Below are 20,767 nucleotides of genomic sequence, written 5' to 3'. Positions count from 1 at the left end.
TCCCGTGCCTGCCTCCCCACCGCCCCTTCCCCTCCTGCTCTCTCTCCAGCCTGGTGCTGGCAGCCTTCCACTTCTAGAGCTGCTCTGGCAAAGCTCTGCTGGCACCTGGCACCACCAGGCCTGGTGGACCCTCGTCAGGCCTTTTTTTATTAACCTTCCTGTCCCAGCGATGCCTTTGAGCTTCTTGAAATGCTCTCCTTGCGGCTTCTGCGTTAACATTCCTATTTCTTATCTCTTAACAGTGCTTTCCAGTCTCTTTTCTGTGTCTTTTTTCTTCCTTCCTCTTTGTAGTCCACTTAATTGTTGGTTTTCCTCTCATGGCTTTAAAGCCATTTGTGGGCTGTAACACAGACTTTTAAGCTCCAAACCCAGTTATCCAACTGTCAACTAGAAGTCTCTGTAGAGAAAATCTGCAAGTTAAAAATTTAATGACTTTTCACCCAGACCTCTTCCTTCTCGTGTATTTTCTGAGTGGATTATATCTCACACCTCTGGTACATCTCTTCTCCTTTCTCATTGTTTCCGATCCTTATCATCTTTTTCTTAGATTTTTGCTAGAGTATCTTAACAAGTTTCTTTGTCTCTCTAATCATCTAAAACTCTTCTGCAGGTATTCTACAGTGAAAGTCAGGTTATCCCATTAAACAAAGAAGAGTCTTCGAGTTATAACGTTAGTCTCTAAAAAGTCTGGTGCACCCTGTAGTGTATCTGCCTCCCCCACCCAGTCTAGTCTGTGTTGTTCTGTTTTCTTCTGTCACAGTTATCAACCCACTGTTTGCCTGTCTTGCCTGCTGTGGATCGGGAATGCTGTCTTTTTCACCATCCCTGGCGCCTGGCATTTTAAGTATTTGTGATTGAAATGAGAACACATCCATTGATTCAGTTACCTGTGGAATGCCCAGGTTTTTGTAAAAACTATGTCGATAATACAGTTTATAGTGTATACCTTATCGATCGAATTTACTTGGTTTTTCTCATTCGCTTTTGATTGTTGGCAGGCTAATTTTCTTTTCTAATCTCTGTTTAATTAGGGGAGCCACAGACATTTACATTAAAATTCAAGCGAGCTGAAGACTATCCCATCGATCTCTACTACCTTATGGACCTCTCCTACTCTATGAAAGACGACTTGGAGAATGTGAAGAGTCTTGGCACTGATTTGATGAATGAAATGAGGAGGATTACTTCAGACTTCCGAATTGGTAGGAAATTTGAGAAAATGTATAGTTTTCCTTTGTATAGATACTGGCAGTTTTGTTCTTCACCACATGCATGTGAGATAAATAGGCCAGGTTTTAGTCTTTTCTTTTTGAGAGAACTGATATTCCTGTCACACATCTAATAATTTTTCCACCTCCTTGTTCCTCTGCTACTGTAGGCGATCATGTTATTTGACACACCTTACACCACATAGGTAATAAAATGCTTGCATGTTTTCACAGGAATTTATGCATTGATTTGTTGATATATTTTATAAACATGTTGATTACAGTTTTTTTTCATTACTAGTTAGTATGACCACACCTGCCTATACAGCCTTAATCTCACATCAGACCTGGATTTTTCATACAGTGATCTCCTTTCCAAACCTAATTATTAAAACCTTTATTATTTCTTATTAAAGAAAAAGATTGACTTACAGGTGGTAATGTACTTGATTTTTTTCATGCAGTTTATCCATCCATCTACCCTCCATCTGTCATCACTGTGTGTGCATTTTCCTTCACAGGGTTTGGCTCATTTGTGGAGAAAACCGTGATGCCTTACATTAGCACAACACCAGCTAAACTCAGGAACCCTTGCACAAGTGAACAGAACTGCACCAGCCCATTTAGCTATAAAAATGTGCTCAGCCTTACTGATAAAGGGGAGGTATTTAATGAACTGGTTGGTAAACAGCGCATATCTGGAAATTTGGATTCTCCAGAAGGTGGCTTTGATGCAATCATGCAAGTTGCAGTTTGTGGAGTGAGTGCATTCATTTTCTACAAAAGGATATTTGTGTGAATTTTGAGTGTGATTTTGCTGTCAGAAGAAATTACCTTAATTACTGTAGCATGCTTGACGAATCCCTTAAGTTCCCTCCAACTACAAATGCTTTATGAAAGCATAGTTAATCATTGTGCCCCTATTTAAACCAGGCAGTTAGTTTATTTACACAGGGTTTTAAAAGCCAGAATGCTCACCATTTGAAACAGTGGGGCAGTTTAGCTTTAGCTGGTGCTCTAGGTTTTTAGAAGAGGCCCAGGAACCCTAGCTTTCCGGCTTTGTGCCTGAGATGGAATTGGGGTTATCTGGGACGTCTCCAGGAGCATTAAAAGTGCTCAAATGGACTGTGTCTCAGACACCATTTTCCTCTGGTCAGTTTTCTGCTGCTTATCACCTTTGAGAGGTATCTTCCCCATGTCTTAGTCATTCAAAAAGAAAGAACTTTTTTTTTTTTTTTGGTATGCGGGCCTCCCTCTGTTGTGGCCTCTCCCGTTGCGGAGCACAGGCTCCGGACGCGCAGGCTCAGCGGCCATGGCTCACGGGCCCAGCCACTCCGCCGCATGTGGGATCCTCCCAGACCGGGTCGCGAACCCGGTTCCCCTGCATCGGCAGGCGGACGCACAACCACTGCGCCACCAGGGAAGCCCAAAGAAAGAACTTTTTAAGTCTTAGTTTGAAAGCTATATGAGAACAGGTATTTTGAGAAGTCATATAATTGTAATTTTAATTGCAAGATTTTCAGTAGTAGTAAGCTGATCTCCATTGGACTAGTGGTTAGAATTTTATGACCCATTTACCAGGTGATGATTTTGACGTGACCTTTTAATGATTCAGCTGAAGCTGAAACTAGAAAACATTGTGAGGTAGATAAAGTTTAAGTACCTGACTGTCTCATTCCCCCCTGCCCCTTTTTCCTTAGAGTACCCCTGTGCTCTAGAAGACCTTCCTTGATTCCAGATGCTTCTTAATGGTTATTTTCCAACCAATTTTTAATGTGTAACTTGATACCCAAGATGATAATATGGTATAGTGTTGAAGAGAACAGTCCTTAGACTGTTAGGAAATGGCTTCAAATGTTCCCATCACTGCTCATCCACTAGGCAATTTCCTTGCCATTCTAGAGGGCTGTTTCCTTCTCCTTAAGAAGGGATAATAACAGATAAACCTCATAGGGTTGTTATGAAGTTTAAATACGGTAATCCATATACAGTGCCACTAAGCACCCAGCAAACATTAACTACTAGATTATTGTTACTCTTGACTTCTCACTGGGGTAGTTGCAATTTAAGGATAGTCTCTGCTTTTAAAGGGGAAGAGAGTGATATTCCAGGTAGTGCCCAGCCTGATGCCTGTTTTCTTTCCAGCCATTCATTTGTGATCCTGTTAGCAGCTCACTGTAGAGAGTGCATTCTCTGGGCTGCCTCTGCCTGTGCCTTAGCCTTGGGATTAAAACAGGCCATAGCATCTGTGGCCGCTACTCTCGGTTTTCCTCATGCTGACTGAGAGTAACTGTTCCACTTACTTCTCTACATGAAAAAGAGACAGACATTCCACTTGGACTGCCGGCATTAATAAACTTAATTCCTGCCTTCAAGGATTTTAGAGTCTTATGAGGATATATACAGATATAATTGAGTATTTAGACAGATGTGATTGTAAAATTACCATAGAAGAGGATTTTACTGCTACTTTAAATTCTTTGCTGAATAAGGTGGAAAATAAAATAAATGAACAAATAAGCAGTACTGATGGATTAGAATGGGTGGAGTTAAAGCAGGGCAAGTTTTTGGAGAAGGTACTTTTTGTCTATAATTAAAAAAGGAAGGCCTAATGTGGTGGCTGATAAAGGAAGTATACGCTACAGAAGGTGGAGCAAGGATGGATGGGAATGAGAGAGTGATATTCGGGCCAAGATGGGAGTGGGCTGAGACATTTGCATTTACTCATTAAGCGCCTACTATGTGCCAAGCACTGTGCTGACTGCTGAAGATAAGATGATGCACAAAACCCGATGTGGTCTCTGCCTTGCACAGAGCGAGCATACTTTCTAGTGGGGAGAGAGACATGGACTTTAAAAGATACAGTTTTTAAAAAAGAGCTGAGAGAGATGGACAGCCAGGCAAGGTGGAGTTTTACAGTGGGGTGGAGGAGTTTTATTCAGTGGTCTCTGTGCCTTCATCAGCAAGGATATTGGCATTGTGAAAAGAGAAGATGCGGAATTAGGTTGAGAGTACAGTGGTAGCCTACATAAAGATGAAAAGATTTATGCTGAATTGTGGGTAGTATTTTAAAACTGAAATACTTTTCTTTTCGAGTCATTGATTGGCTGGAGGAATGTGACACGGCTGCTGGTGTTTTCCACGGATGCTGGGTTTCACTTTGCCGGAGATGGGAAACTTGGTGGCATTGTTTTACCAAATGATGGACAGTGTCACCTGGAAAATGATGTGTACACAATGAGCCATTATTATGTAAGTGCTTAGCCCCTTACATATTGAATGGATTCAGATTGAGTTTAGTGTCTAATACTAAGAGTATTGTGGGTGACTGGCTTGCGGGTTTTTCAGGGTTTGGGGTTCTGTTATTTTGGTAAGTTGGGCCCTGACCTAATGTGCAGGAAAGCTCGTGGTGCTGTTTTGAGGCTCTGTCTCTGTGCTTGCTTCCTTCCGTGTAGATGAGGGCCTGGGGGTGAAGGGAGCCGCCAACTCCGGACTCCGCGCCTCAGCCCAAAGCTCTGTCTCCTCTCACTCGCGTATGTCAAGGGGTAGCGAGCTTGATATTACGTCTAAACAAATCATTTGTATAGTCTTAACACTCCTTGTCTTATTTATACATGATTTAAGAAAGCAGGCACCCTGCCTCTACTGAAAATAAAGATTGGCAAATTATTCAAGGTCTGAAAGAAATCTAAACCTTGCTGAATCTTGGTCTTTTTCTTAAGTGATACGTAGATAATATAACCTTTAATTACTAGCAGTTCTTAACTTTCATTGTTCTGACATTTAATATACACAGATAATCTTGCTCTTTAAAGTCTTTTTATTATGGAAATTTAAAATTTACATATAAAGATAGAAGAGGATTAGAAACCCACTAGACAGCACCCACTTAAGCAGTAATTTGTGTTGTTTCAAGCAGTCTTTTGTAAGTAATCCAGTTGATATCTGCAAATCATTATTTTCAGCAACTATTGAAAACCTGGAGTAGATTGGATGTAATTACACCCTAATCTTATGATTTAATTTCTTAGGATTATCCTTCTATTGCTCACCTTGTCCAGAAACTAAGCGAAAATAACATTCAGACGATTTTTGCAGTTACTGAAGAATTTCAGCCCGTTTACAAGGTAAATATATACATGTGAGATCAAAAGAGGAACACATTTCTAGACCCTTTTTGTTTAGTCATTAGAGGCAAAATGATATGTCTGAATTGAAATGCAGGAAAATGTCACCAGCTAGACTGGATTTTACGAAAGTGGTGTATATTAATTTTAGTTACATTGTAAAGCTAGTTGTTTTTAGGTCTGACTCCTTAAGTTTATTTAGGAAATGTAGCGAGAACTGTTATTTAAAAATAAATAGTGAGTACTCAGTAGATGCTAATTAGTTGAATGAGTAGTACTTGTATTTTATGTTTTTTCTTTTAATTGCAGGAACTGAAAAATTTGATCCCTAAGTCAGCAGTAGGAACATTATCTGCAAATTCCAGCAATGTAATTCAGTTGATCATCGATGCATACAATGTGAGTGCATTTTAAATAAGATCTGTTTTGGGCAATACCCTGTGGAGAATACTTTTCTCAAAAAAAGTAAAACTCCTTTCATACACAATTTAGCAAGCCCCAGAAGACAACATAAAACTTAAATTCTGCATCTGGAGGAGAAACTCATATTCCCTTACAAATACATAATTATCTGCAAAGCAAAATGTAACAAAGGCATGTGGGGAAAATTTCTAAATTCTGTTTTAATGTTGTTAAGTAATAGGTCTCCTTGTTGGAAAGCAAGTGTGAAACAACTTATATTTAGATTTATAGGATGACCTCAGTCTTCTTTTTCCACCCCTTCTTTTTATAGATTCATCTATTTTGATGATTGTGCCAGAAAATTTTTTTTTTTTGCCAGTTCTTCTCTTGATATATATTCAGGGTATATAGTTCTCTGTTTTCAAGAGGTACACAGTCATATATGCATGTACCATAAAGTATATATGAATGTATTTACATATATTTGACTTACCATTTTAATAAGATTTGTAAGATTTTTTTTCCCCCCAGATTGGAAGGAAGTTGAAATCAAAGAGGAATTTTCTCCATTTTGAGCTTCAGTTCAGAGTACTTTAGTGATACTCATTCAGCATTGGTCAATAACTGTTGTAAGTCATCTGGAGGCCTTTGTAATATAACAGTAACCATCCTGTACTGTGTACACCACCCCAGCCTTTTGATGGGTTGAATTTTAGATATTTTCTACCTCATGCTAGGAGTTCCCAGAATGTTTTGGAAAGACCCTACTCGAAGAGAGAGAGGTTTTTACAAAGACTTTATAGATTCTGGTTGTTCCCTGTCTCTCCCATAGTTGTTTTGTTCTCTGTCTTTACAGCATATCTTAATGCTTTCCCAACTCCATCCATGCAGGAGTGTGACCAGGAGAGAGCTTGCTGCTGCAGCCTTCTCCGTCGGTCCTGAGCAGTCTGCTGTTCTAAAAACGCAGTGGCTTGAATCCTCCCACTTGGGGTTTTCTTTTTTTGGGGGGGTGAGGGCGCAGGGCTGCAACTGCGCCTGAGCAAATTTGTTCCCAGACTGTGTAGTAGATCATTTACTTTAGTCCCTAGTGAGCTGGAAGTTGGTAGGGCCAGAGGAGAGCTGTGTTGCCACTGGGGGAGGAAAGTGTTATGAGTTCTTAGGACTCCTCATAATTAATATCAGCCCTCTGTGCTGTATCATCATTAAAATTTTAACTCAGTAATTAAACCATAAATACTTTTTTCAGTCATGTACATTATTTTGAAGAATTGATCCTTATTTATTAGAGCCCGTTTCTCTGGGTTTTGTGTTTTCTGGTCACTCAAGATTTGGCTTCAGATATTTTACTTAAATGATACTGTTTCTTAACAGTTCATTTTACCCATTGGATTTATGCATTCAACTTATTTTATAGTAGCATTTGTTTGCCTTTCCTCTGTTTAATAGTCTTTCTTTTAGTCCCTGTCTTCAGAAGTCATTTTGGAAAACAGCAAATTACCAGAAGGAGTAACAATAAATTACAAGTCTTACTGCAAGAATGGGGTGAATGGAACAGGGGAAAATGGGAGAAAATGCTCTAATATTTCCATTGGGGATGAGGTATGTTATATAAACATTTTCTGAAGAAAAGAAAAAACTGCTTGTTTACAGGCAATGTAGTTTATAATTTGAGAAACAGTTAAATATAATTTGGAGTGGCTTTTTGCAATTTTTTTAGTAGATTTAAATTGCTTAGTTAACTTCTCTTCTTGTTTTCCCTTAAGGTTCAATTTGAAATCAGCGTAACTTCAAATAAATGTCCAAATAAGAATTCTGAAACCATTAAAATTAAGCCTCTGGGCTTCACTGAAGAAGTAGAGATTATTCTTCAGTTCATCTGTGAATGTGAATGCCAGAGTGAAGGCATCCCTGGCAGTCCCAAGTGCCATGATGGCAATGGGACCTTTGAGTGTGGCGCGTGCAGGTGAGCTGGGGCTGTGGAGAGTGACGGGGCGCGGGGCACTGCGGCTGCAGGTCAGGCTCTGTCTGGGCGTCCAGAGAGATTCTGTCTATTGGAGCAAATAAATGATTGTTCCAGCCACTGTTGCTCACCACAAGATCAATTTGATGATCTTGTGTGTGCTGTTTATGGAAAGCTCTTCCCTGCCTTTTTTTTTCCTTAGGCAGACTGTCCTTTACTGTAAAATAAAAGCTTTTATAGCCATCCAAGATGTATATTTAACAAATGGTTAACGTAGCATTTGGGTTTTTCTCTCATTGTAGCAGTCTGAATTCTCTAGAGCTAAATAAGCTTATATAAAATAATAGTGATCGTATCTGGGAAATGGAATTAGGAAGCAATAAAGGATGTTCACCGTGTATTACATGTACTTCTGAATCGTTGGAATAATTTTTAAAAAACCAATATACTTTGTAAAATTAAAAAGAAAACAGTATTTTCAGAACAGAATCTACTACTAACAAAACTATAGTCAGATTATTTAAAATTTTATTTTCATACTGTGATTACTTTTCAATTAAAAATTAAAATTGAATGTACTCTGAATAATCTTTCTCCTTAAAAAAATAGGAGGAGGGAAGAATATTTTGATGCAGATGTCAGCCCCAAAAGACTATGCTTTGAAGGGTTTTTAATCATGAGAAAAATAGATGGCTGTATTTTGCCATGTTATTAGCTTTCTATTCTAGATAACAATTAAAATGTTATGTTTTTTAAATTTTCCATGTCATACATACCCTGACTGAATTGTGTAGATCCATTTTTAGTAAAATATTACTTAACTGAAAGAGCATCTTGAAAATATTTTGCCTGCCTTCTTTTTGTGTATTTACCAGATACAGAACTAGTGTCTTCAGTGTCTGAACACTAGTTCAGTGTGGCTGAAAAGTCTGGATCCATAGGATAAATTTATTTTTAAACAGTGTGTTAGTTATATTTTCAAATGATAGGCTCACTATGTTTTTCTTCAACTTCCATGCACCTTTTGGGGTGTGTTTATTGTATTTTTTTAATATTAACAGTTGGACGGTTGCTTCACCTATAATAGCAAATGTAAAAAATAGCATATCATTTGAAAACATAGCACACTTTTAAAAATAAGTTTATCCTATGTTTCTAAATGTTTTGTTCACCTGTTCATTGCTAGATTGTATTTTCATCTTGATCAAAATGGTTACTTTCCTGAAGAGGGATTTTTTTTCCTAGGCCCCTGTGTAGATTCCATATGGATTTGAAACGGCTCTGTGTGTGTGCATATGTACACTTTTGTGCACATCTGTGACGTGTGGCATGACATGTAATAAAATTGTAGTTTGAAGATAATGTTCATAGTCTTACTTCCTCTCCCAGTCTTTCTCTCAGCATGATTTGTTACTTTCACTTTATTTTATGTGATTGAAATTTTGGACTCTGTTTAGGTGCAATGAGGGCCGTGTTGGGAGACATTGTGAATGTAGCACAGATGAGGTGAACAGTGAAGATATGGACGCTTACTGCAGGAAAGAAAACAGTTCAGAAATATGTAGCAACAACGGAGAATGTGTCTGTGGACAGTGTGTGTGTCGGAAGAGGGATAATACAAACGAAATTTATTCTGGCAAATTCTGCGAGTGTGATAATTTCAACTGTGATAGATCCAATGGCTTAATTTGTGGAGGTGAGAAGGGGTCTGAAAATGGTTATAAAATGTGGTCCTATCTAATACAATAAAAAATCCTGAGTGTTTGCTTAGTGAATAAATAGAAAAAGGGCAGCATTGAGGGTCACTCCATCCCACAGACAGCCTTTCTTACATGTTATTGCTTGTTTTCACTTTTCGGTCAATGCTCTGATTTTATACATTTTTACCATTGTTAGGAGAAATGATATTTTTTATTGCAGGAAATGGTGTCTGCAAGTGTCGTGTGTGTGAATGCAACCCTAACTACACTGGCAGTGCCTGTGACTGTTCTCTGGACACTACCTCCTGCACGGCTGTGAATGGGCAGATCTGCAATGGCCGGGGCGTCTGTGAGTGTGGCGCCTGTAAGTGTACAGATCCCAAGTTCCAAGGGCCGACCTGTGAGATGTGCCAGACCTGCCTTGGAGTCTGTGCTGAGCATAAGTGAGTATTTCCGAATTGCTTGAAATGGGTGATAACTCACTGTCTGGTGGCCTCTGGATCAGCACACAATACAGAGAACAGCACTAACATCAGGTTACGCTGTAAATAAACTGTCACATTGAAGCCCACTTTTTAAATCTTAAAAATTATTTCTCAGTAGCTGGTGTTTGTCACATGATTTTGAAATGTGTTGTATGAGAGTGATGGTACAATTATATTTCAATCCGAGTTTGCTATGTAAGTGAATCCATGTGGTAACCGTTGTTAAATTAGCATTACCAATTGCTTAATTAACTGTCTTTTGACCAAACTAAATAAAATTGAAAGATTTGTCCCTTGAAGAAAGAACTACTATTGTACCAGCAACACATTTCAAAAGTTATTTTGACTTTAAATTGTGTATTTAATATCGATAGGACCAGTTTTATTTTCCTACTGTTTTATTCCTTTTGAAGGATTTTACTTTGAGCTGTAATAAATCTATACTATCACTTGGGAAACTAGCATCTTTATGTTTAGTTTTCCCATCTAGAAATATGTTTCTTCATTTATTTATATCTTCTTCTATTGCTCTTGGCTTAATTTGGTTAAATTTTGAGTCTAGCACACAAAATTATTTTTAAGCAAATATTATTTTAAAAAATAAATGTAATCATTTGCATTTTAACAGAGAATGTGTTCAGTGCCGAGCCTTCAACAAAGGAGAAAAGAAAGACACGTGCGCCCAGGAATGTTCCCATTTCAACATTACCAAGGTTGAAAATCGGGACAAATTGCCCCAGCCAGGCCAGGTTGATCCCCTGTCCCATTGTAAGGAGAAGGACGTTGACGATTGCTGGTTCTACTTCACATATTCAGTGAACGGGAACAATGAGGCCACTGTTCATGTTGTAGAGACTCCAGGTAGAAATCTGATCATTTCAAAATTCTTTGCATTTTCTTTTATGTCTTTTTACTGCTTAGGGCTATTGGCAGTTTCCCTAATATCTAGGAACAACTGCCAGCTGGACTATTATATGTCCAAGTTGGGACACTTTTAATCTCTCAAAGCTTAAACTAGTATTTAATTAATAAATAAGGGAAAGAGAAAGCAGATTTTAAGTTTTCTGGATGGAGAGTCTGAGGGGTGAACGCAGTAGTCCACACAGAGCCCTCAGCACAGCGCCTGACAGCAGGTTCTTGGTAAGAGTACCGTCATTATCAGTGATATTTAAATAGCTTGATTTTAGGCTTGGACACTGGGAAAGATAATTTGTTAAAGGATATTATACAGCATGAATTTGTTCAGCTTCTCAAAAGATGAAACATTTTTAGCTTGGTTTTTCTGAGTGCTTTTAATATACTTTGGAATTTTCTACATTTGTGGTCAGATTTTTATGGGAATGTAAGTTTTAATTTCTCCTGGATAAATATTAGGAATAGATTTTGGAGGCATATATTTAACTTCAGAAGAAACAGCCAAACTTTTTTTAAAGTCTCTGTATTGTTTTTCATATGTAGTTTTCAAATATTGTCTCACAGTCTGTGCCTCCTTGTCTTTTCATTTTCTTAAGTGTTTTTTGAAGACCAGAAGCTTAAATTTTTTTTTTTTTTTTTTTTTTTGGCGGTATGCGGGCCTCCCTCTGTTGCGGCCTCTCCCGTTGCGGGGCACAGGCTCGAACCCGGTTCCCCTGCATCGGCAGGCGGACGCGCAACCACTGCGCCACCAGGGAAGCCCATAGAAGCTTAAATTTTGATGAACTACGATTTACCAAGTTTTCCTTTTATAGGTCTTGCTCTTTACTATTATGTCTTAGAACTCTTTGCCTAATTCAGGTTCATAAGGATTTTTCTCCTGTGTTTTCTTCTAAAAGTTTTATAGTTCCTGGTTTTCCATTTAGGTCCGTAACCCACTGTGAGCTGATCTTAGTATATGGAGTGAGGTCCAGTTTCTTATATGTAGATTTCCAGTCGTTCTTGCACCATTTGTTGAAAAGGTTGACCTTTCTCCACCTTGGTTGAAAATGAGATGACCTTATATATGTGGGCCTGTTTCTGACTCTTGATTGTTTTCCATTAATCCAGGCATCTGTCCTTTAGCCAATACCACACTGTCTCAGTTAGTGTTACTTCATAGCTAGTTGTGAAATCTGGTAATACAAGTTGTCCAACTTTGTTCTTTTCTGAAAGTGCTTTTGAAACACTTTCCTAGTTCTCCTAGTTCTCCTACTTCTTTGTCAATTTTAGAATAAACTTGCTTGATATCTACACGTCCTGCCAGGATTTTGATTGGGATAGCATTCAGTTTATAGATCAAATTGGGGGAGGGATTCCCTGGTGGCACAGTGGTTAAGAATCCGCCTTGGGCTTCCCTGGTGGCGCAGTGGTTGCGCGTCCGCCTGCCGATGCAGGGGAACCGGGTTCGCGCCCCGGTCTGGGAGGATCCCATATGCCGCGGAGCGGCTGGGCCCGTGAGCCATGGCCGCTGAGCCTGCGCGTCCGGGGCCTGTGCTCCGCAACGGGAGAGACCGCAGCAGAGGGAGGCCCGCATACCACAAAAAAAAAAAAAAAAAAAAAAAAGAATCCGCCTGCCAGTGCAGGGGACATGGGTTCGAGCCCTGGTCCAGGAAGATCCCACATGCCACAGAGCGACTAAGCCCGTGCGCCACAACTACTGAGCCTGCGCTCTAGAGCCCACGTGCCACAAGTACTGAGCCTGCGCACCACAACTACTGAGCCTGCGCGCCACAACTACTGAGCCTGCGTGCCTAGAGCCCATGCTCTGCAACAAGAGAAGCCAGTGCAGTGAGAAGCCCGTGCACTGCAACGAAGAGTAGCCCCCGCTTGCCACAACTAGAGAAAGCCCACGCGCAACAACGAAGACCCAGTGCGGCCAAAAATAAAAATAAATTAATTAATAAAAAAAAAAATGGGAGAATTGACATTTTAACAATGTTGAGTCTTCTAATCCATGATCATGGAATCTCTCTCCATTTATTCAGGTCTTTTTTTCATCAGTGTTTAGTAATTTTTAGCATGTAAATCTTGCACATATTTTCTTAGATTTATATATAGGTATATCATGATTTTTGGTGCTATTGTAGAAAATACTATTTTCAAAATATTAATTTCCAAATTGTAGAAATCAATTTCTATATAATACATAGAAATACATGACTTTTCTTTATTGATCATGTATGCTGGGGTCTTGTAAACCCATGTTACTTCTAGTATCTTTTTTATAGATTCTTTGGGATAGTGTACATTCACTTACCTTGGGATTTTAATTCCTGTGTGTTTTTTTTATGAGATTGCCCAGCTCTTTGTAATTTTGGCTGTACCTTCACATTCTAATCCCTTATGTGCTCATCCTTTGCTTCTTACTTTACAGAGTGCCCCACTGGTCCAGACATTATTCCAATTGTAGCAGGTGTGGTTGCTGGAATTGTTCTTATTGGCCTTGCATTGCTGCTGATTTGGAAGCTTTTAATGATCATTCATGACAGAAGGGAATTTGCCAAATTTGAAAAGGAAAAAATGAATGCCAAATGGGACACGGTAAGTTGGAAATCATCTAAAAGGAGGGTGATTCATAAAGCAAATGTAACACTTCTAAGACTTATTAGCTCTAAAGCTGATTATTAAAGTCCTTTAAATATTTTATTCCCCCCAAAATTTATTATTCAGAAAACTTGCATTTAGTGAAAAATAGAAAAAACATCTTAAGTATATCCCATTAAAACAAAACAGTTATAAGAATGTTTCTTCCGGTTACTGTGGTCAATGTTTTTATTTCCTTAATAATTTTAATCTTAAATCTGCTCTTCTGCCGTTTTTTTTCTCATGTAAAATAGAATCCTAAATAATAGCAAGCTATTCAGTAGAAAGCTTTTTCTGTTTTTCTTTTCCCCCAACAAAGAAACCTAAGTAGAAAGCAGCCAGACTCAAAAGGCTACATACTGTATGATTCCACTTATATGACAGTCTGGAAAAGGTAAAACCCTAGAGGCAGGAATGAGATCCAGTGGTTTGCAGGGGCTGGAGCTGGGGGAAGGGGCCCGAGGGATCTTGGGATGATCTTCATTGTGGGTGTGTTTATACATTTGACAATTCATGGAACTATGTACTTAAAAAGGGTATTTTTATTCTCTGCAGTTTTACAACTTAATAAACCTGGCTTTATAAAAATTTAGAAGCTGTAAGTGATGAAAGTTGATGCCAGCATTTAGTGCTTTGAAGTGTGGGGTGGGAGGCCGCGGTGGCTAAGCGTCGGCCTTCGTGTATTCATCTTGATACAAGAAAGCAGTGACAATCTTCAGTATTGTTAAATTGTAAATGAATTTTAGTCATTTGCGTTTTACTACAATTTGCTTGGGCTTTTAAAAAAATTAATTTTGGAAGTGTAAAAATAGTAAAAATTCTCTTTTATAGTGTTTAAACACTATACATGTCAGCTTTTTTCTGATGAAATCATTAGAAACTATTTCTTTTACTTTAGCAAGAAAATCCGATTTACAAGAGTCCTATTAATAATTTCAAGAATCCAAACTATGGACGTAAAGCTGGTCTCTAAGTTGCCGTTCGTATTTTCTTTCATTTTCTGTCTTTGCATGTGAAATTTATCCTTTCTACTGCACTGTGTGTCCTTTATCACTATTGCTGCCTTTTTTTTTTTTTTAAGTCTGGCTTTATTTATATGGCTATACTATGGCTTTTCTTTTTGTGTGTTAATATAGTTAGTGTTTGGAGGGGCTTTGGATTAAGCTTTATGGTATAGAAGCAGCAGCTGTGTAAAAGAGAATGTGCTTTGTGATCAGAGAGACCTGGGTTGAGTCCCAGCTCTTGCACTTAGCAAGTAGAATGGCATTGGGTCACTTCCCAGAGCTTTAACATGGAGTCAGTAGCGATGTTGTTTGGTGTGGTTCTTGGCTAATGACTATAGTGTATGGTAGCGGCCTGTCAGTTATAATCCTTACTAGAGTCCTTTGCTTTAGGTAGTATTATTATCCTTATAATAATATAACAAATTAGTATATGTAAGTTTTGGGGTGAAACAATGAAAAGTGAACATGAAAACTGAAGTTCAAAATAGGACAATAAATGTAACCTGGTATAACATTTGTATAATATATAACTACAGTGTCATCGTTATTCATTCTAGAAATATTTTGAAAATCTTTAGTTCTTGACTGTAACTTAAAATTCCTTTAAAAATCAGAACCTTTTATTTATATGTATTTCTTCTTCTTAGTTATTGAATAATTCTAATTTTCAGAGCTAACGCTGAACTTTTTTTGAAAGGTAACAAAGACTTGAAAGAGAAAAATCCTATTATAGTTTTAAATAAAAACTTAGTTGAAAATTTCATAGTGGTAATAAAGCTTGGTTAACGTATTCTCTAAGCTAGGGTAAGTTATTTTGGTGAGTGTATGCTTTACCTGGATGACAAATTTATCATTTTCTCTTTTAGCAGTAGTGGACAGGCTTCTTCCTTGTAAGTGAGTCTTCATGAAGTGCTTCTAGCATGTTTTAATATAATTATGTAAGCCCCTAAAACTCTCCCATAAAAAGATTGTGATTAGAACCAATTCTCCTGACTGGTGATCCAGAACTCTTCTTTCCTTTCCTAACTACTTTTATTCTTATTTCACATATTGGAAAACTGAGGCACAGAAGGGTTCAGTAACTTGGCTAAGTTCACAGGGCTAGTTAGTGGAAGAGCTGAGATTCAAACCCAGGCCCCTGGGCTCCAGGGTCCAGGTTCTTAACCACTACCTTGTATTAGTAGCAGTCAGTGTCTTCGGGAGACGCTGTTACCTGGTTAGGAAGAGGGAGATCACTCTTTACAGAAAATGACAGTTTTTGGTATTTCTGGTTAACTTAATGGTGTTAGTGTTACTCTAGCACTACTGTGTTGGGCAGACATTGTAACTGGGAGATCACTTTGTTACCTAGAAACCAACACTGCAGATTTGCTTATTTACTCTGCTGAGAAGTGTACTTATAAAATAATAACAAGATCTTAAAGTACAGGAATGTTTAATATTTTTAAGAGATACAGGAAGTACCGATAACATTAGAAAGCATTCCTTGTCAGATTTTTCTTTTATTTCTAAGCAGATTTTAAGACTTTTGAAATGGCAAAGTTAAATTTGATGGCAGAAAATTGTTAGGTTCATATATGGGTAGTTTGGTACGTTTTCCTGTTAGTATGAGATTTGATACATTCTTTTCTTTCTCACTTCATGCTTTACAGAAAGTCATTTTTAGAAGGAAACTGATTTGCTGGGATCCCTTTCCCTCCCTCCCTGTCAAAAACAATCAAATATTGACACTTTCTTATGGTTACTTCTTCTTTTTTTTTTCTGGTACGCGGGCCTCTCACTGTTGTGGCCTCTCCCGTTGCAGAGCACAGGCTCCGGACGCGCAGGCTCAGCGGCCATGGGCCACGGGCCCAGCCGCTCCGTGGCACGTGGGATCTTCCCAGACCGGGGCACGAACCCGTGTCCCCTGCATCGGCAGGCGGACTCTCAACCAGTGTGCCACCAGGGAAGCCCAGTTACTTCTTATATGAGAAAAGTTTCTATATCTCCTATTGAAAGGTGAAATTTTCACCTTTGCTGTATGTTAAATTGTGCTTTGAAGGAAGTTATCAATAATTAATAGTGAAACTTAATGTTTTCATTGTTAAGTCAATTTTTGGCTACAGTATTACTTCTTCAGCCAAAATAAGCATTTTGAGCAATTCAAGATGTGAAAGTTTTGTAAAAATTTCTTTATTCATTAGTGAAATCCAGGCAGATTAATGGCTACAGGTTATTTTGAGATGTTTTCTCAAGAAAAAGTAGAAATAATAGAAATTAATGAATGAGCATTAAGAAATTAAAACAATCATGGCTTGTAAAGCACTTTTCCAATATGGGACCAAGGTTGCCAGTCAGTTAATTATATCATTAACATATTTCAGATAATATGTGCTCATATATTGTAATATAATAATATATGCTATGCTCTGTTCACATAAGACTGCTCATGTAGGTACATTTGAAAAGTCAGATTATCAGCTTTGTAATTGTTAAAGCTGTTAAGCACATTCCTTGTGGGCTGCTAATCCCCACGGTTGTGCACTGCATTTTTAACGCACCACAGAAATGATGCCGTCACCACCATGTCCGCCCTTGCAGAGGGAGCACGGGATGACATGTGCTGAGAACAGAGGACGTCACTGCTGAGCGTAACCCTGCTCTCTTGATTTAAATAGGCTTTGCTTTTTGTTGGGGAGGGGTTGCACTCTGAACATGGGAACTAATCTGCATTATTTCAGCTTACCTTCATTTAAGGTGATGCCCAATGCAGATCATTTAATTTTACCTCTAACCTTGCATGTTAAAATTTTGTTTGGATGGACTTTGAAATAAGTATAAATGTGTATATGAAAAGGCAAACTTTTCTCCAAAGGTAAGTTCTGCCATATAAATCGTACTTTGGATTCATCTATAACTTAGGTGTTTTTTTCTTTCTTTCTTTTTTTTTGTTCTCCATTTTTTGTTGTTGTTGTTACTTCCCTTACAATTTTTAAGTATTAAACATTAGATTTATCTAATGCATTAGTTTAAAGAAACAATTAAATGGTAATTTATTTTCCTAGCATATTTGAAAGAATGGGCAGTCCTAGCCTCATATAATAGGAAGGTGGAAATAAAGAATGTAACTTACTTGTACTGATCACTCATTAGCAATATAGTTGCCGGCATCCAGACTCCGGTCTCCATCATGAAATGTCTGCTACAACGTCTGTATAATCATATTTTAGCTCCCGTTGGGATTAGAGCTCAGAGTTTGATATTCTATGTGACTTTTTATCATCCAGATTATATGATGTTTGTCTCTGAGGGATCCCGAGTTCCTCCACGTTTCATAAATGACTGGTCAAATTGTGTTTTGTGGGGTGGGGCTAAGGCACATTGTCACGTTTCAGTCGGTATCCGGGCTCACTGCTAAGCTGAAGTCATAGTGGTTTATTTGGTGTCTCTTAAAGACCCAGCCCTTATATGTTTCATTTTCCCTCAGTGATTTCCTGCCTGCAAGATAAATTCAGTATTTTTAGCATGGCACACAGGACCTTTCGTGATCTGGCACTGTCTTCTTTCTTGTCTCCTTTCCCTTCCCCGCTCCTCAAAACATACACATGCACCCTTAAAAACTCCTGAACTATGTATATTTCTACCTAACTGTGCCATTCTTTTCCCAGCACCTTGACTGCATGTGTCTGTGTGTCTATATACCTTTCAATGTTTTATCTAGTCAGTTTCATTTTGACAATATCCCTGATCTTCTCAGAGTCAATCCCTTTTTTCTTATACTGTTCCCTTTTTATGTACATAATTCTCTCTTGTACTATTTCAGAGCACCTTAATTTATCTTCATGTTTGTCATCCACCAAACTGTACCCTCCTAGGAGGCAGAAATTGTGGCAATGAAAACTATATCCAAATATAACCTGCAGTGAAGTGTGAATAAAATTTAAAAGCAAAAATTACTGTTTAGATGCTTTCTATATTTTTTGAAATCACCTCAAATGGTTCTATAGTAAGATATAAAACTAAACAGCATTTCAAAATCTTAATTTTTGCCTAAAATTTAAATGTTTTGTTTTCTTTAATATTTGTTTCATTTGTACTCACTGTTATTTCCTCTGAGATAGGAATATTTGGCCATATTTCTCACTTTCAAGCAGGAGAAAGAGTGCTGTAGCAGATACTTAAATGTATCACTTAGCATAAGCTAATTTTTAAAGAAAATGATAGCATGGGGATGTATGTTATTTTCCTGTTTTAAAACATCAGTGTCAGTAAAGTTTTGGATATTGAAAAATCTCTTGTGTTTATGGCTTGGAGTCATTTACTGGGCTTGATTTCAGTACTCTTTAGTAAAATACAGTATTAACAATAAAATAAAACATTTCATCAGTACGATGTGAAGAATAGCAATTATTTCATGAAGAATGGAAATTATTTTTGTCTAAGCAAATGCGGCAATGTGATGCCTTGGTGGAGGTACTGTGCCTGCAGTGACACTGTGACAGTCTTACCCCAGAACTCTCCACAACTTTTGTGGCAGAGCCTCAGAAGAATATCTCCCTCACAGAGATGAAAGCCAAGGAGTCTGTTCATTATCAAGCACCTTTGTGCAGTTGATGGCAGAAGAATTCCTTAAGTTCAAAATTAGTTTCAAGACGGGCATTCAAAACCAGTTTAAAAGAGAGAAGCCGTTAACAGCACGTCCCCCAGTGGAGGAATGGCTCAGAAGGGAAATAATGCCAGATGACAGGGGTACCTTTAGACTTGTAGGGCAAAGCTTTCATTTTCAATTTTTGTGTAAACTTTTTAACGCCTTTTAAAAAATTCAGTGTGATACATGGACAGATGAAATGACTTCTGAAAACGATCTTTACTTTTAATATTTCTTATAAATAATGTTACATGACTTCAGTAGAGTGATAACTTTTCTCTTTTTTTTAGGGTGAAAATCCTATTTATAAGAGTGCTGTGACAACTGTTGTCAATCCGAAGTATGAGGGAAAATGAGCGCTGCCAGTGCGTATCCACAACACTGAGTGCAAAGTAGTAATTCGACAGCCACAGTAAGGTAGTTTCAGGGCAGTGTTGCTGTGGTTCTCTCATGGGCAGGTTCTGAAAATGTACAATATGTATAATTTGAAAATTTTTTTATTATTTTGAAAATAATGTTATAATCAATGTCAGGGACTGACAGAAGACTTGAGACAGGATGGTTATCCTTATCATCTAAGGTTGCATTGTGACTTTTTGACCTTTTCCTCCTGGACTGTTGAAATCCAGCTCTTAGTGGATTAAGCGATATTTCTAGAGTGATTGAAAGGGCAGTAGTTAAAGTAATGAGTATGATGAGAGTTTCTGTTAATCAAGTATTAAAACTGATTTCTCACTTTGCAGGTATGTCACTTTTCAGTTATACAGAATCCAAAGTGAATGTCCTTCTAGCTAGTTTAGAATTGTTTTAAATTTATTATTTTGTTATTTTCCTTATTAGACATGACTGATGACATGATATATCTGAAAGATGAGTATGTTGGGAGTTACTCGTGTAAAATAATGAAATATTTGATCTACAAAGGCTGTGGAGTTAGGAAGGGAAAACATAGCTTTAAAACCTGTGTGCCATTTTAAGAGTTACTTAATCTTGGTAACTTTTATGCCTTCTTTTTTTAAATTCAAGCCTTGGATAAAAGTATTGGGGAATTTTCTGCAAAAAAAAGTCCTTGATTTATATAAAGGCCTTAATTTACATAGTATTTGCTGAATTGGGGACCTCTGGGTGAATTTATTTTATTCATTTTGTTTAAAGCCTGGTGCTTTCTATCACCTCTTCTAATCATTTAATGTATTTGTTTGCAGTTTTGGGTAAGACTTCTTTTTTATCAGTATTTTTTCATTGATGTTTTAGCTGTACATTTGCCTTTTTAATGACCATGTGAAATTGTACTATGGCTTATGCAACAGCCATCAGTTAAGCAATTCTTAATTTCAATTAGTGCTGTAACAGACCACTGTATATTTACTTCTCACTGTTTGAATTTCCTGTTTGGTTTCATACTCGTCACATTCTTATTTTAAGTGCCTTTTAATTTTAACAGTTCACTTTTTACAGTGCTATTTACTGAAGTTATTTATTAAATAAAAATGCCTAAAATATTTAAATTGGATGTTTGGGTTTTATATATTTTGTCAGTTTGTGTGCCTAAAATTTTTATAGCTTAAAGAGATTGACAGAAAATTCCTGGTCACTGGGTATTTTACTTAGACTAAAAGAGAGAAGGAAAGAAGGAAGGGAAGGAAGGAGGAGAGAGATGGTAAAATAAAATTTCAGACTGTCTTTGGGCTCCCTAAATAATACTGGATAAATCCCC

General features: G+C 37.8%; 1 protein-coding gene across 5 annotated transcripts in view; it reads left to right on the top strand.

Annotated features, from left to right (window-relative positions):
* The window catches only part of ITGB1 (integrin subunit beta 1), an 81,302-nt gene extending 60,743 nt beyond the window's left edge, over positions 1-20,559 (top strand). For 4 of the 5 annotated variants that reach the window (XM_055087798.1, XM_028495660.2, XM_028495659.2 and 1 more), the window contains exons 5-17: positions 1,032-1,202; positions 1,730-1,968; positions 4,305-4,460; positions 5,240-5,335; positions 5,645-5,734; positions 7,196-7,336; positions 7,501-7,700; positions 9,155-9,393; positions 9,618-9,840; positions 10,511-10,743; positions 13,211-13,377; positions 14,318-14,398; positions 19,341-19,443. In XM_055087798.1, the coding sequence (XP_054943773.1) occupies positions 1,032-1,202; positions 1,730-1,968; positions 4,305-4,460; positions 5,240-5,335; positions 5,645-5,734; positions 7,196-7,336; positions 7,501-7,700; positions 9,155-9,393; positions 9,618-9,840; positions 10,511-10,743; positions 13,211-13,377; positions 14,318-14,392 (2,030 nt within the window). In that variant the 3' untranslated portion in view covers positions 14,393-14,398; positions 19,341-19,443. Of the gene's footprint in view, positions 1-1,031; positions 1,203-1,729; positions 1,969-4,304; positions 4,461-5,239; positions 5,336-5,644; positions 5,735-7,195; positions 7,337-7,500; positions 7,701-9,154; positions 9,394-9,617; positions 9,841-10,510; positions 10,744-13,210; positions 13,378-14,317; positions 14,399-19,340 lie in introns of all 5 variants that reach the window. The other variant, XM_024129627.2, reaches the window with a different exon arrangement.
* The last annotated feature ends 208 nt before the right edge of the window (positions 20,560-20,767 follow it).

This window comes from Physeter macrocephalus, chromosome 11, assembly GCF_002837175.3.
Source record: "Physeter macrocephalus isolate SW-GA chromosome 11, ASM283717v5, whole genome shotgun sequence".
Classification (NCBI taxonomy): Eukaryota; Metazoa; Chordata; class Mammalia; order Artiodactyla; family Physeteridae; genus Physeter; species Physeter macrocephalus.
This window is presented reverse-complemented; position numbering and strand designations above follow the sequence as displayed.